This window comes from Camelus dromedarius, chromosome 1, assembly GCF_036321535.1.
Source record: "Camelus dromedarius isolate mCamDro1 chromosome 1, mCamDro1.pat, whole genome shotgun sequence".
Lineage (NCBI taxonomy): Eukaryota > Metazoa > Chordata > Mammalia > Artiodactyla > Camelidae > Camelus > Camelus dromedarius.
Genome location: NC_087436.1, coordinates 15,289,621 through 15,305,920, shown reverse-complemented (window position 1 = coordinate 15,305,920; position 16,300 = coordinate 15,289,621). Strand labels below are relative to the sequence as shown.

General features: G+C 52.1%; 1 protein-coding gene across 1 annotated transcript in view; it reads right to left on the bottom strand.

Annotated features, from left to right (window-relative positions):
* The window catches only part of GATB (glutamyl-tRNA amidotransferase subunit B), an 82,626-nt gene that overhangs the window by 2,499 nt on the left and 63,827 nt on the right, over positions 1 to 16,300 (bottom strand). The window contains exons 10-12 of the mRNA XM_031464723.2: positions 12,185 to 12,318; positions 6,169 to 6,247; positions 1,129 to 1,263 (exon numbers count right to left, since the gene is read on the bottom strand). Coding sequence (XP_031320583.1) covers positions 1,129 to 1,263; positions 6,169 to 6,247; positions 12,185 to 12,318 — 348 coding nt within the window. The remainder of the gene's footprint in view (positions 1 to 1,128; positions 1,264 to 6,168; positions 6,248 to 12,184; positions 12,319 to 16,300) is intronic.

Below are 16,300 nucleotides of genomic sequence, written 5' to 3'. Positions count from 1 at the left end.
ACAGGAGATATTTGCTACCTTGCCTTATTATTATTAAAAGGGACTGAGGATGGTGACATATCACACTGAGAAGCTGGCATGCAGGATGCCCCTCCTGGGCGATAATGAGCCCCCTCACTAATCCTCCAGTGGGGTTCAGCAGGCTCCCCACCAACTCCTGGCTGAGAAGCTCATTTACTAGCAGACAGACCCACAAAAGGCCAGCTCTCAGGAGCATCTGGGTGTGGGAGTGGGAGTAGGAGTGCCCGGTGGGCAGGATGGGATGCGGGGCAGGGGCACGGAGTGCCTGTCAAACAGCCACCGCGTCAGGGCCTCCCGCCCAACCTCCTGCTCTGCTGTGTCCGGATGGGCAAAAGCGTCTCCGAGTATCTGCACTCGGCACTGCAGAACGAGTCTGAAACTAAAAGAGTGTCTTTATCAGTCACTCCAGATGAGGCAGGAAGATGGAGATTGCCGGGCCCCAGCGCAAGCTCATTTTCCTTATCGAGAGCTCTTTACAGAGCTGTTAGTGTCTCCCGCAAGCTGATGGGTGGGTGGTATCGTTCTGAAAGGGAGGCTAGCCATTTTTTCCCCATTGAAAAACATCTCTGGACAGTGTGATTAGACTCAAGGAGGGAGGGGTGCTCCTCATTTTTACCTTTTCTGCTTTGTTCTATGCTCAGAACACAAAATGACTTGATTTCCAGCTATGTTCCTGTCAAGGATTTTCTCCATAATTTACAAATAATTTTCGCTTCTGCCTTTCTTCCCACCTCTCAAGGGCATGAAACTGAAGTGTTTCCCTCTTTCCCCTCTCTGCAGCCCTGCCTGCTGCTTTAGGATAGAGAGGTCCTCCTATAAAGCAGAGCGCCCCAACCCTGGGAGAGGACGCAGGCCTGGGAGGTGCAAACTTGCTAACACCCTCTTTAACCCAGACTCCGTGAGACTGAACTCCGGGGTGGATTTTCCTTCCAGGAAAAGCTGTGCTTTTCCAGTATTCACCTAATTTCATCTCTTCACCTTAGCTAAAAACTGACAAAAATAATTGGGGATTATGGACCATTATTAGGAGGAGCCTCTGGGCTCGGGAGGGCGGAGCCGCTCGGGCCGCGAAGCCCCGCCCCCCACCCCGCCCGCGGTGCTGGGTACCACTTGAGGGTGGGCCTCCATCGTGGCGCGGCAGAGCTGCTCCAGTGCCTCGTCATCCTGCATCAGCTCCAGCTGCTTTTCTGCCACGATCTGGGCAGGAGTCTTCCCTTCGCTCCTCCACAGCTCCTCAAACACCTACAGCCAGAGGGGGATGAGTCAGCTCTCCCGCCAGCTCCATCGGCCGGGGCAGCGGAGCGGAAGCCCCAGCTGTGCGCAGACCCACCCCCAGGGGAGACGGATGGTCCTCCCCACTCACTGACTCAACTGGCACAGAAGGGAGGGGCGGGGAGGTGAGAGGACATGATTACTCGCAGGACCCCTGTTGACATGACGTCCACTGAGTTAATTAATTGAGGAGACATTTTGGTGAAGGATGCAGGAGGTGACCAATGCACTTAGATGAAGTCATAACACTCAGCCTGCTGGGAAAAGTGATTTTAGTGGGGCGAGAGAGTGGCCTGTAAAGAGGATGCAAAACGGAAAATAACTAAAAACATCAATCACAATCCACAGGGGCCCCAGGCTTCCCTATCTACCCTCTAAGTAGACCTGGACCTGAATCTGACTACAATAATCCGCAGTTAACAGTGTGGGTATTTTTCTACTAAAAAAAAAAAAAATAACAAACTTAATAAAGGTGGAAAAAAGGAAGACAGTTTTAGAGGTTCCCCAGGGCAGCTGTCCTCACTCCTCCTGTCTTTCCAGTGTGGGCCGGATGGGAGGGTTCCTACTAGCCTCTGCAGCTCCTCCTCCATCTCAGTCCATCCCAACCAGCAGTCAGTACCTGCACTACAACATTGCTGGCCAAGTGCTGGCCAGCAGGAGTCACCTGGCCTGGGGAACAGGCCGTAAGGCTTCAGCTCAGCTGCCGGAGGCCCACAGTGACCCTGGCCCAGAGGCATTCCTCTGAAAGCTTCCCCCACCCCCAGGGCGCCCCCTGGCTGCACACAGAAAAACCTGTTGCTTTTTTAAGAAAAATACAGAACAACAGGTGCCTCCAACTCAACTCCTCAAATGTTTATTCAGCCGATGATGAGTAAGGCACTGAGGAGACAGGGCACACAAGCAGGTAAGAACTCTCCCTGCTCTCCACAAGCTCAGGGATGGCATGTCAGTAGCAAGGGGACCGGGGCACAGAACAGTCTGTAATGCGGACTGGACCCCGGGAGCCAACAAGTCTAAAGGGCTTCTCTTCTCCCCAGTACAGATAACATTTGCTTCTCTTGAATTAAGACTTAGAATTTAAAAACACTGTTCCTAATTGTAAAAGTTAACACATGTCACTCTAAAAAATGAGTAAATACAGCATAGACAAAGAGAAATCAGGGATTCCCATGCCCTAGAGAGAACCCGTGTTAGTATTTTGGTGTTTTCCCTTCCCATCGGTTTCTGTTTCGTAAATAGTTGTGATCGCAACACATAAACAGTTTGTAACCTGCTTCCATTTCACTTATTACAGAGGCACTTTCTTATATTAATACAAAAAATAATCTTAATATCCATCAAATGTACTCATCATAGTTTAATTAAATGACCCCTGCTGGCAGGTATTTAGACTTCGACCAGTGTTTATTTTGTTCATCTGCAAGGTCTCCTAAAAAAGTTCCTAGTGGAAAATGTCCAACATCCAGGAAGAGAGAGTAGAGATCTCAAGAGAGGTCCAGACCTCTGGCTCATAACAAATCACCTGCAAGGACTTGCTGATAAAGAATCTGTGCAGCCAGGGAACTATATTCAACACCTCATAATGGCCTATAATGAAAAGGAATATGAAAAGGAAGATATATATATATATCTCAATCACTATGCTGTACACCAGAAACTAACATAAGATTATAAACTGACTATACTTCAATAATATAATAATGAAGAATCTGTGCAGCAACTTTTTACAGGGAAGCCTGGCAGATGTGGACGCTGCTGGCGGCCCGGGCCTGCGAGCCAGCGGGCCTGGCAGTCATGTGGCTGACAGTGCAGAGCAGAGCCGAGCTGACCGCCCAGGGGTCAGCTGCCTGGCACCCAGTATAGCTGGGACCCGACAGGCCCAAATACTGGTTGGATCTGCCTGAGCCAAAATAACCAGAACAGAGGTGAGGTGAGATAGCTCAGGGATCATGGCCAAGCCACACCACTCAGCAGGAAAAGCAGGACGGCGCTGGGATGGATGCTTTACATGCAGAGAGGCTGGCTGCTCCCCGAGAGAGAGGGGCTGTTTAGGGTGGGGGACCAAGGAGTGACGCTAGGGAAGCAAACGTCAGGGGCCTCCAGGGACAAATGCCTGGTGGCGGGAGTGTCCTCTATTCCCGGAGTTAGGACGACCAGCTTATTAACTTCCCAAATTAGTCAAGTGCTGTCACAGCCCAGCCCCTGCCCCCTGGGCTGACACAGGATTCCAGCACCCAACCCTCCGCTTATTCCTATTTAAGACACAGATCGTGCACTCCTGGCTGGAGCCCAGCAGGGTGGCAGCCAGTGAAGCGGGCCAGCTGCCTCCAGGCCAGGCTCCGCGGGCTCTTCTGGCCCCCTTGCGGCAAACACAACATGGCACAGATCCTCAGCTCTGTCTGCCTTCAAAGCCCCAGCCCGGGAAGTGCTGTCCACGTACAATGGTTTCTGGCCCAGCCTGCAGCCACCCACCCAAGACAGACCTATAACGAAGGGTTCCTGCTGCAATGCTGGTCATGTGTGCTAATGAATGGCCGCCAAGAGTGGGGGGCGATGCAAGCGGGGACCCCTGGTCACACTTCGACCACAGGAGCCGGCTCTGACACGCGGGGCGGAAACTCAGCCTTGGGTTCCTGGTGACTAAATTCACACACCCTCTTAACTACCACCCATCGGTTTCTCTAGCTGAAGTGATTTTTAAAGCATCTGGAAGGAAGTACGAAAGGAAAGCACCCAGGCTTCTGGCCTGTCCCTGTTCCACGGCTTCGGGGTCAGAGTGCAGGGGGGAAAAGACCCATCCCAGGGACAGGGCAGGAAGGGGGCGGTGACAATGAGAGAGGGGGTCCTCTTAGAAGACAGTCTGGCAGGTCCTCAAAATATTCAAAATGCAATTACCAGATGACCCAGAAATTCCGTTCCCATAGGTATATCCCCAAGATATTTGAAAACACAGGCACAAACAAAAACCTGTACATACATGTTCACAGCCAACATAACTCGTAAGAGCCCAAACGCGGAAACTACACAGCTGCCCATTACTGATGAACGACAGACAGAACGTGGTTAGGTCCACACTGGAGTATTCTCCAGCCATAAAAAGGCAGGAAGTGCCGACACTTGTTACAACAGATGGACTCTGAAAACACAGTCTCAGGTGAAAGAAGCCAGACACAAGACGCCACATGCTGTATGAGTGCATTTAAATTAAAAGTCCAGAACAGACAAGTCCAGAGACAGAAAACAGATTACTGGTTGCCTAGGATGCAGGGTTAATCAGGAGATGCAGGGTTTGTTTCCTAGGGTGATGAAGATGCTCTGGAATTACATAGTGGTGATGGTTGTACAACTTTGTGACTATCCTAAAAACCAATGAACCATATACTTCATGAAAAAAAAAACCCTAAAATCAGTACACTAAAACCTCTTATTTTCGAAAATCTTATTCCTCTAACCTCCGATCTGCCCATCCCATCAACCAATCCCTCTAACACAATGTATTCATGGAAAAATGCCTGGGACAATGCTCAGCCAGAATTAATGGCAGTTATTCTGAGGTCGTAGTATCTGAAAATCTTTGTATTTTTCTGCATTACTTAAGTTCTTTATAATAAACAAATAGCATTTTTCCACCAGAAAATTGGTGATTTTTTAAAAACAGAAAACAAAGTAGAAAAATCAAAAAGCAACCCCCCAAGACAACGGTGTATGAGGGAGATTGCCTTATGTGACACACATTTAATACCTTGCTAAACAGACTTTTATGTCAGTTCTGTGACTGCCTCACAGGAGGCAGGATTCACTGCTTTACACATGCTGGAAGTTGACAGAACCCAAAAACATCTCTATCTGTATCTGAACCCGGCTGTCGGCATCTCCCGGCTGTCGGCATCTCCCGTCTCTTCCCACGGAACCCGTCAGACTCGCTGCGCTAGGTTCTCCTTGGTGGGGCAGATGTGTGGGAGGGGGAAGGTTTTTCCCTTTTTGGTTTCAAATGCTACAGTCTGTCTGCTCTTATGCGTGTATATATAGTCCCCTTCTGCCCTCAGGCCATCTAATCTTTCTGCTACTGCTGAGCACTGTCATAAACATTTGTATTCCCCTGACACCCAGGCAGCTAAAACCCTCTCCTAAGTGCAGTGCAGGCCCGCACTTCCCAGCCTCACTTGGTGGTGGGTAAACAAAGCCTTTATTAGTTCCCGGCTCCAGTTTCCCAGCACAGAGCTGGGTGGCTGCTCCACGGTGCCTTGTAATTAGCCCAAAGCAGCCACTTTTCCAAAGCCTCGCTTTGTAACCTGCCACTGCTGTCGACGTGTATAAATATTAAATGCAAAAGGCACCATTAAAATAACATTAAGTTTCTGGCTGAAGCATTGACAGCTGCGACATCAGAAGTTGAGATCAGGCAGCCACCTTGGTGTTCCTCATCCTTCTGGGTGCTTACTTGTCAGGGTCTTCTGAATCCTGGGCATCCTGCGCCCACCGGAGACTGTCAGGTGGAGGTGGAGATGAGGCGGGAGGCCGCCTTTGATGATGATGCTTCTTTTCTGAGTTTTCACACACTGGGCATGCATGTAAATTTTTATCTAGGTGCGAGGCAGGCTGACCTCACCCTCCTGGCTGGAAGACTGACTTTCAGGGGCGACCACATGCCAAGATGAATGTGCCCCTGGATGGGAGAGGGAGGATGAGGGCTGGGGACAGGGCACGGGGGGAGCGTGCACAGTCTGAAGCTCCCAGGAGCTGCAGGGCCCCACCTTTCACATAAATGTTTGGGAAACATTCCAGGCAAAGCCAAACAATAACTCCTCCCTCTGGTTAGCGCAGATGAGAAGCAAATTACCTGTGCCAGACGCTTCTGGCAGCGGACGCACATACCTGCTTAGCTGCGGATGAAGAGATGGCCTTCCTCTCCACCAGGTTGAGCAGCTCCGCCAGGGCAGAAGGGGTGACAGGACTGGCAGCCCCCAAAAGGAGAGAAGGAACATTTCCATTTCACTCTGTCGGCCTCCACATTTAGGGTCACTCAAAAGCAAAGCACTTGACTTTGTAGGTTTGAATAATTAAACCCCCGCCCAGGAATGAAAAGAAAGGCCAACTGGGCTCTATTTTATTTATATATCTGGTATTCTAGGATATAACACATTTCTGTGACTAGTGTTGTTTTTCTTTATTTCACCACCGACAATAACCGCTGTTTGGCAGAAGTTGTAGCAACAGACAACTGCTCAGTTTAATTAGTCAAAAAAAAGGAGGTGGCTGCAAAATTCATGAACCACGATAAGAAAAGAAAAGAAAAGAAAAAACCCAGTAATTAAATATTGTCAACTAAAAGATCAGCCTAAAAATTACTTCAAACAAAACAGCTAACAAAGACACTTTTCTGAGTGTTTTCTGGCAAATATAAATTTTTTAATTGGAAGAGCTTTTCTTGTAGGGACGCAATGAGTACCAGCCACGTGGTTACCGGCCTCACGGGCGGCCACACTCAGTCCTGTCCTGCAGCCTCTCGGCAGCTTTCCGGACTCAGAAGGGCCCAGACTCCATTATATCTACACATCTAGGAAGCGACTTACTTGCCAAGATCTCATGATATACAAGGCCGAAGGGCAACCAAACACATAAAGTGTCATCAGGTCACACTCAGGGCAAGAGCTGGGGTGAATGTTGAGGATTAGTGAGAACACAAGCCTGAATTACAGACTATTTCTTGTAAAATAGATGGTTTTGATACTTTTAAACACATACAGCAATAGGCTAATGAAACGCTGTCTATCTGAGGTCACGAGGGGGTGAGCTTCAAACAGACTGCCAACGACTCATAGCATAGAAGGCTCTGTGGAAACGAAATCTTCGGAGATGCTCCTAATGCCACTTGAAAACCCCTTTAAGTCTCACTTCCATCATTCACTATTCACACTTCTTTGTAAGCTCTCAGACAATAAAAAAGAAATGACCGCTTCGCCCCTTATGCCCATTTCTCGGAATTCCAAACCAACCACGTGCAAGCTCACCAGGTCGGACCGACCGGACTCTGACTCAGGTCCAGTGAAGCCTCACGGGGCTGCTCACGTGGGACTGCGGGCCCATCGTCCTTCAAGTGTCTGTTCATCCCCAAGTGTGGATAAAAGGTAATTCCCGGAGGAAACCGGCTTTGGAGAGTGCCTGGCGGCACTAAGTTGGTATTTGGAACGGCTGTGAGCCACCCTGATTAATTAACTCTCATCAGGACGAGGCCAGAGGGCTAGGGAATAAACGGGAACCCTTCTCCAACCTCCCGCCCTTACCGACAAGTAATAAAGAATCCAGGTTGTTTTAAAAATTCGGGTTTCTTGGATGTTCTACAATCCTAGTCAACACAAAGGCCAATGAGAGCGCAGACCGTGGGCAGAACCTGTACTAAGCACTGCGTTGAACTAGATTTCTTGAGCCTGCGAAAGGAAGGGTCCTTGCTCCCGTATGAACGATGATAAAGGGCTGTGGGGACAGAAATAGAATACAGCGCAGCTAAAAATACTTGGCTTTTCATCCGGCGACCTTAATTCACTATAAAGTATCTCCACCAACCTCGCAGCTTGTGGGATATCTCAATCACTCTTTTGTAGCCACCGTGCGTGACACACAGTAGGGCAACAGTATCTGTGTCATGGACTTCTCCCCCGCCCCTCGGGACTTCTCTCCTCCGACCCAACAAGGACGGCTGGTCTCCTGCACAGACTCATTCCAGCCGTGCCAGGGCCAACCTCGAGTAAGACAGTGACAAAGATCAGGACCTGTCACCCTGATCCGGAGAGGCCCCCTCATAGTTAAATAAATAAACCACGTGGTGTGGAACATAATGTGAGAGAGGCCCAAGCTACGCATGTGCTGCTGTCAGGTCGTACTGGTTTCTGGACCGTGAGTGTCTCCACCACAGAAGAACCTGACATGGAAGCCGTGGGCTCCGTGTGCTGGTCTCCAATCCCGAGCCCGGTGCATCCACAGATGCGGGGACGTGGGGTCTGTCAGGCCTTCCGGCTTCCCCCAGTCCTTCAGAGCCCTTTTAGGATCACAGCTCCATCTCCAGCTTGGGTTCTGGGAGCAGACACCTGACACTTCGACAGCCACGCTGGTACCCATGAAACACATGGCCCGTCTCAGTCCCCAGGCTCACCTGAGGCCCAAAGTCCACGGGACACGAGACGCTGGCGGAGGAAGACAGGCGTGGACATCCAGGTAGCTCATGCTGCTCAGTAATCCTTCTGGTCAACTCACTAGTTTCCTGACGCCCCTACCTGGTGCCCCCACCCAAGCAACGGTCTTAGTCTCCTTCCCACCCCCCGCCCCCTTCTCAGCAGATCCTCACCTCCCACATCACCAGGACACCAGTGAGACAAGGCTCAGAATTTTCCAGGGTGCCCTCCTCCTCCCTCACACAACCCCTCCGCCCATGCGCCAGACCTCATCACTTTCCACCCCACCTTCCTCTCTCCTCTCTGCTACTCGGGTACCCATTTCCTCTCTCCTGCGGCTTTAATCCCACACCTTCACAAACGCTCCAGGCTTCCCTCTCTTGAAAATGCCTTCCAGTGAGCTTGCGGTCACTTGCTTCTGCCTGGTTTCTTATCTATTCTTTACCTATAGAGAGCATCAGTGGCTGCCATCTGCCTTCGCAAGCACACGTCGCTTCGACTCCAACTCTATCCCTCCAAGGAAGCTGTGCTCTTAAAAACTCGCCTCCCCTCACTTATGGCCAAATGTCACAGCGTCCCCAGCCTGCCGCACCCTGACTCCTGGGCAGACCATAAACGTCTGTGAAAATCCCTCCTCCTGGGCCTCGGGTTCCCTTCCTCCTCCCTGACTGCCCTCTTCCGTGTCCTCCTGCTCACGAGGAGGGGCCCGGGGCTCCGCCTCAGTCTGACAGAGAAGGAAAGCACCCCTGTCCCCAGGCTGCCGCTGCCCTCAGGGCCCGGGCCCCCCCGCCCACCGGTCAGCTGCCCCGCAGAGGGCCCGGCCCCAACAGGCTCTAAGCCTGGGGTCGGCAAACTTCTGGAAGGTGCCCAAGAGTAAGTACGTAAGGCTCTGTGGGACTCACCTGGTCTCAGTCACATGGTCTTTGTTTTGACTCATATGAGAGGTAATAACCATCCTCAGCTCACAGGCTGGATACAAAGAGGCTTGCGGCAGGGACCTCTAACAGGCTCCGGCCTCCTGCGCCCCATCTTGGATGCTGCCCCGCCCGTCACACGCTGGACTGACCCTCCTGTCAGCACCAGTGCCTTCTCGGCTGAAAAGCTTCCCCTGGTTTCCTAGCGCCTCAGTTGCCAAGGCTGCCCTGCAAGTCTGGGTAAACAGCTGGAGTGCACAACTGGACAGCTGCACTTGCCTGATCTTACCAGGAAATGCCTGCTCGGGAAATCTGTTATTTCCACTTTCTTAAGTAAATCAAACCTGTTACGAATAGTTATTTATGAGTTACTAATCAAAGGCCAACTTCCAAAGCAATACACTCGAAACAATCCAAGTGCCAAGTTCAACTAGAGCTTTCCGGGTTGGACTCTTTAAACATCTCTTTCAGGCAGTTTCCAAAGATGAATGCTCATTTGCAAAATCAGTTCCTGCCGATGTGATCTCTGGAGGGCTCCCAGCCTGGTGTCATCACGGGAACACTGCTAGCTTCGTGGCTACTGCTGTTCTCCGCTTTGGAAACGTGAGCCCCGGCGCCGAGGTCGCTCGCTGGCTACGTGCCCTCCCCGGTGAGGCTGGTGGACACACGCAGCCCAGCCAGCGCTGCTCTGAGCTGTGGAGCTGGGGGATCTGCCACAGCTTGGTTCTGGCCCCTCAGTTCCTGCTCCACAAAAACTGTAAGAACCGTTGCTCAGCCTCCTCCTTACTTGACTTGGAACAACCAAGTACACTTTTATTGAGCGGTTGGTGCCCTTGGGTTCTTAAAACTCTAGTGCTTATGAACTGTTTGGATAAATATCGGGGGCTCGAATTCAACTCCAAGTTCAACCCCAGCTCCTCTAGAAGCTCCCCAAATGGTTGTTAAGCAAACCCCTAACTTCACAGATCAACATAGGAAGAAACTGACCTGAAAGTCAGGGGACTGGCTTCCAGCCTGAGCAGGTGGGCACCTCACCCCCAGGGCCTGGATCTTCTCCTCTGCTAAAGGCCAGAGCCCAACCAGAAGGCATCTCAGGTCTCCGCCGAGACTGAGATTCAGTGACTCAAGTGACATCACAGCCGACAAAGTGGAAAAACTTATTTAAAGCTAAGATTGGCCTCTCCTGCAAAAGCTCAAACCACTCTGCCTCCCGCTGGGACCATCCACTGTGTCCCCCACACACTAGAATCTGCGGCTCATTCTGTCCTTCTCGACACTTCCCTTTTCTCTGGCTTCTGTGACCCCCACACTCCTGGTTCTCCCCCTCCTCTGCCTACATTCGGTGGTTAAAGTCCAGGGGGGTCTCAGGCCCCTTCCGCAGCTGCCGGTCGCACTGTTTCCTCCCCGACTGCTCTCATCTGCTCCCATGGCTTCTCGTACCATCTACTTGCCGCCGAGTCCATGATCCACATACATGGGCTGTGCGCTGCCTTCACCCCCAAGACTCTGACGTGCGCTGGTCCCTGTGCCTGGAGCGCTCGGACCCCCGCGGCCCGCCTGGCCCCACTCACCCTTCACACAGGGCACAGCTCAGCTGCTCCCGCCCCTTCTCAGGGAACTCGGCTCACTGCTTCATGGTCACTAGCCTCTAGACTGGCAGCTCCAAGAGCAGGGACCACATCTGTCTTTGGGACTGGTTTCCCCATATTCGGCACAGAACTTGGCACGGGGCAGAGTCTAAACTAACCCACTCTTGGATTTACACCTCCGAGACAGATGTCTCTCATCAGCTGCCATGGGTCACCCCACTAGGGGGACATCTGTCCCACAGGCAGCTCAAACCCAGGGTGTCCAAAAGGAACACAGCGTCCTCCACACCCTGTCCCCCTTCCCTCACCCCCGGCCACGCTGAAAGGCGCTGCCCCCATCTTGCTCCACAGCCCGTTCCTGGGACCTGGAGTCATGCAGGTGTGAAATCACTGCCCTCACCTTGGTCACCTCACTCAGTGATGCCACCACACTCGGGCACAGGGCGTTTCTCATGGGCGCTCCTGTAAGAGGGGCCCAACCAGGCTTCCCACCTCTGGTCCATATTCCATCCCACCCCCTAGAGGGAAACTCGAGTGAGCTGTGCTCTTAGGCTTTTGAGGGCTGCTAACAAAGGCAGGTGAAGCCACCGGGTGGCCCTCTCCCATCTCTGAAGTTCCCTCCGTCCCTCCTGAGGCCCCCGGAGCTTCTGGGTCTTCTGAGCCTCCCACGCCTGCTGGTCTCCGAGCGTCATGGTCCACGACTGACGATCGTGCCCCTGCTCTGGATGCCCTGCCTCTCCCAGCCCTTGGCAACTCCCACTAGTCCCTCAGGGCTCGGCCTCTGAGGAACCTCGCTCTCCCTTCTCAGGGAGTGCCTGGCTGACCCCCCGCCTTGGTGCAGCTCCCCTTTCTGCGCATTCGCAGCAGCCTGTGCGCACCTGCGGCCCAACAGCGCCAGCCGAACGCCTGAGGCACCCTTCTGCTTCTCCCGGGTTTGTATCCCGCACCCACTTGTCAACTCCCTGCCTTATACACCTTCAGGCCCTCAGCCCAGCATGGAATAAAGGACAGCATGGAGAGTCGGAGGTTTGAATAAATGACCTTTCAGATGTGATGGCGGACAGCTTTAGGATTTGGGATTCACAGGGGACATCTGTATCTTGTCAGGGGATCCTGAGGACAGAGGCCCTGTGCTATCTCAAGTGCTTCTGGACAGAGTTCATCACAAAGGGAGACCAGCCCCCAGACCCACCGTCCCACCCACGCCGTCCCCACTCACCTCTCACTAACAGCAAGGTTCTGCTGCTTTAAAAAACCCAGAAAAGTGTTGAGGACCCAACTAGCCACTTTTTTTGGCTCTGCCCTAGTTTCTTTCATCACATTTTGGAAGAACTCCAGTAGGCCAACTTCATTCTGTAAAGGAAAAAAAAATTATATAAAACCTCTAAAAACTGAAAGATCAGCATTTTGAAGGCAAATATGAAACTGTCACCCTCTGCCTCCTCTGAGATGTCGACTGGTACTTCCCCAAACACAGAGCTGTCACCAGAAAATTCCGATCACTTTCAGTAAACAGCAAGAATCCTACTTCTACGCTGTCACCGTACATTTACAGAGCATTTTGTCAGAGGAATGAACATGCTGCAGAGCCTGGACTTTGTGGGCCCGAGGACAGTGGAACTCGCCACCCCCCAAGCTCAGTGTCAGCCCTGCGTCCCCTAAAACCGTTCTTCCCGAGCTGCACGCCCGGCCGAGTTTACTGCCCGGCCTCTCTTCTGCTGCAGGTCCTGGCGATCGCTAGAATAAGAAGGCAGGAAAGGAGCAAATCAAGAAGCAACAAACAGAACATATTACTTCTGCAAAACCAAAAGTGGATCATAACTGTATCCATCTTCACATCAGCCCCAGAGGTGACAGAAGTGGTTTTCACATGTTTCCAAAACGAGGAAGAACATAGACAGGTGATCTATTGAGACCACTAACCGGAGGAGGGAGCTGCCAGGCCGCTGAGCTGACCCTGAGCCTCATCTTGCTCTGTGAAAACAATCAGCTGGGTTGGCTCACCAAGGAGAGGTGTCTGAAGACGCCTCTACTGTTCCTGCCCTCTGGACCGCCGGCTTTGAGAGTCAGGGGCCGCAGGCCCCGTTCTGTGACTAGAGCTTCGTCAGTGCTGCGTCGCTGCACCTGCCTGGTTAGTCTGGGTGGATGGACTCTCCCATCACTACGTGGACTTTAAAAAAAAAAATCACACAGGAACGCTCACCCTTTATCATATGTTCACCCTTAAATATGAGAATTGCCACAAATCTGCTTAAGAGGAAACCCATGGCACCCATCAATTTACACACAGTGGCTAACCACCAGCTCTCATGGATTTGGCAGAACCGAGAAATTCAGCTAAGTCCACCCTCTGTTACTCAATAAGGAAAATAAAAACATGTTCCAGCAGGTAGGGGAGGCTGGAGTTTCCAAATGCAGAGGGACCACGTTCTAAGCAGCAGATTTGCCCTACCTGCTGACATTCAAATCAAGCCGACTTTCCTTGAAATATTCCTTTTTCACTTTTTACTGCAGGTAAGGCTCTCACCCTCGCCGCTTCCAGAGACCCTTCATTAACCAAGAGATCTTTCAGGAAAGATACAATATGGGGAAGAAGACCTACTGACAAAAGTGCTGTCAAAGCTGCGCTACTGCAGAGGCTGTAACACCCACACAGGCACGCAGCTGCTGAAGGAGACAGTCCATAATTAAAAAAAAAACCTACGTGCCCTCAATAACAGATGCAGCCTCCAAGGACAAGCCTGCTGAATGGTCTCGTCATCTCCTGAACCTCTTTTCAAGCCGATGCCATCATTCTGTTCATGCTAAACCAGGGCAAAGGCCACCGCAGCAGCCAAAGCTTGTCTACAGATAAAGGCAAATACAGGCGGCACAAAGACAAAGTTCTGCTTAACTTAGGGAAAAGCACTCAGACTTCCACAATGGCACACAAACCACTGGGAGGTAGGAAAAACCGCGATCCGGCCCAAATCAGACAAGCAGAGTTCCCTTTGCTTTAATCCAGCCGGCTGGCCCGCTGGTGAAGAGAGCTGTCAGGGGGAGGACTCCGCCTGGCCAAGGAAAGGCTTTCTAAATCCACCTAGAAATACCGCACTTGAACTCCCAGGCCTGGCTGAGTTGCTGAGACGTGATGAATATCTATTCCTCTACCCTTGGGTGGTTTTTGTATTGGATGGATAACACGGCCAGTCAGACTTCGGTTTGTCTTCTCGTGTCAGTGCTGTGATGAAGCCTCTCCGGGCTGGCGCTGTACTTCACTGGGGGCTCCATGGTTTCAGTACACAACGTGCGGCGGGCGGGCGGGGCTGGGGGAGGCTGAGCTGCTGCCACCCAGAGATGACGGATCGATGGAACGTCACGTGTGGGCTGCCCGCTCTGGCTCTTTAGATCTGAAGCCCGCTTCTCAGGAAAAAAAAACACACAGCATTCTACGTAAGGCCTTCTTCATTTTTCTGAGATTGGTGAATGCTAATAAGCTTGGCACAAATCTCTGAAGTCCCTGGTGGACAAGGCAGGGTAGCTATCGAGTTTTCTCAGGACACTGTGGACCAGTCATTCCCCTATGTGAAAACTGTATTACGGGCAATGCAGAAAGGCCACTGCGTTAGGGGACCCTTCTCAGAGGCAACCAGCCAGCACTAATCTTCCACACATCAGATAGAGCTGAGACTTCAGCTACAGCGGCCAAGTCTCCTGCTCAGCTGCAGCTCTGGCTGTTCCCTCAGAGCGAGCCAAAGCAGCACGGACACCGGCCTGTCTTCTCTATAATACCAGACACTCTTCACAGCTCTGAGACCGTAGAGCATCCTTTTCACATTTTAATCAGATTTCCCAAAGCATTCGATTACACCCAGAGCCAATGCCAGGCCAGCCTCTCAGACGTTGACAGGAAACTTCTGCTGCCAGTGGGTCTGTCGGCTGATCACTGTGTCGTCGCTGGGGTGAGACAAGGCAGAGGGGTCACCTGCCTTCCCTGAGGCTCTGGGAAGAATCCGATTCCCCCTGCATAGGGCCTGCAAGCCAGGTGCCCCGAAGCTGCCTTGTTCATTCTACCTTCAGAGATGACAAATGCTGGAAGGCTGTCCTGTTGGAATGGGATGAAGGCTGACTTCTCAACTGCCATTCCTGTTCTAAGCCACATGCCCTGGGAACCTGATGATAGGGCAGAATGCAGCTGGACTATATTTAGAAGTAGAACGGAACTGGACAGACACAGCTGCCTGGTGGTAGAGTCAGGGAAGAAAAAGGCCACGGAGCACACGTTGCGGAACAGCTGGTTGTGTGGCCGTGGGTGACCCGGCGGCTACGGGGACCCCGGATTTATTGCCTGAATACCTGCTACCTGAAGATGAGCAGCCAGCCCTGCGGGGGGCTGCACATGGCTGTGGCTGCTGTGGGTAACGTTCATAATGGCCTTACCAGCAACAGTAACGGGTGCCAGCACTGTCCTAAGTGCATTCTCTACATTAACTCCTTTAATCCCAACACCAACTATCAGCCAAGGTACCAGTGGAATCCTCTTTCACGGATGAGGACACACTGAGCACTAACTTGCTTGAGGTCGCACAGCAACAGAGCAGTAGAGTTGGGGCTCAGATCTCTGTGGCCTGTGCTCTTAGGCTCCGTGTTGTGCTGCCTCTGATGAAGAAAGGTCCCATTCCCTCCTGGGGCCTGACACTGAGCTCCCACTGGGCCGGGCACGACGTAAAGCAACCAGCTCATCCAAAGAATGCACCTTCCCACCACTTCCATTATTTTACCTGATAGCTGCCAGCTGTTCAAAGGTTCCTAACATGTTAAAAAATGTCGCAAAGGCCCTCAGCAATTAGCTTAGAAACAAGGAGAAAACGGCAAGCATGGGTTCTGCCGTTGCCAGGGTACACCTAGACCACGTGGCACTCTCCGCTGTGGCTTGCCACATAGCTGTTCCCAGACCAGGAAGGAGGATGGTGGGGCCGCCCCCACCCCCACAGTACAGGGCTCCCAGGGGACAGGAGCCCTCCCACACGTCCTGTGGAGTCGTTTTGCCGAGGGAGGCGCCTGCAGGACCAGCACCACCTGCCGCCTGGGAGGAGGGCCTGGCATCTGCCTATCAGGGGCTCCGTGGTTCCCTGTCATTCCTGTGACGTTCGTCACTCTTACAAACTGAGAGAGACAGAACGCAGGCCCAACAACTTGGTGAAAAATGTCCCTGAAAATAACATCAGATGCTAGAGTTGGGGTAGAAATGGAAATTAAGGAAGGCGACCCCAGGAGAGTGGTGGGTCTAGGGCAGAAACCAAGGGCAGATGAAGCACTGGGGTGTTCGGTGTAGGGGGGAAAGCGGGCCTGGGTC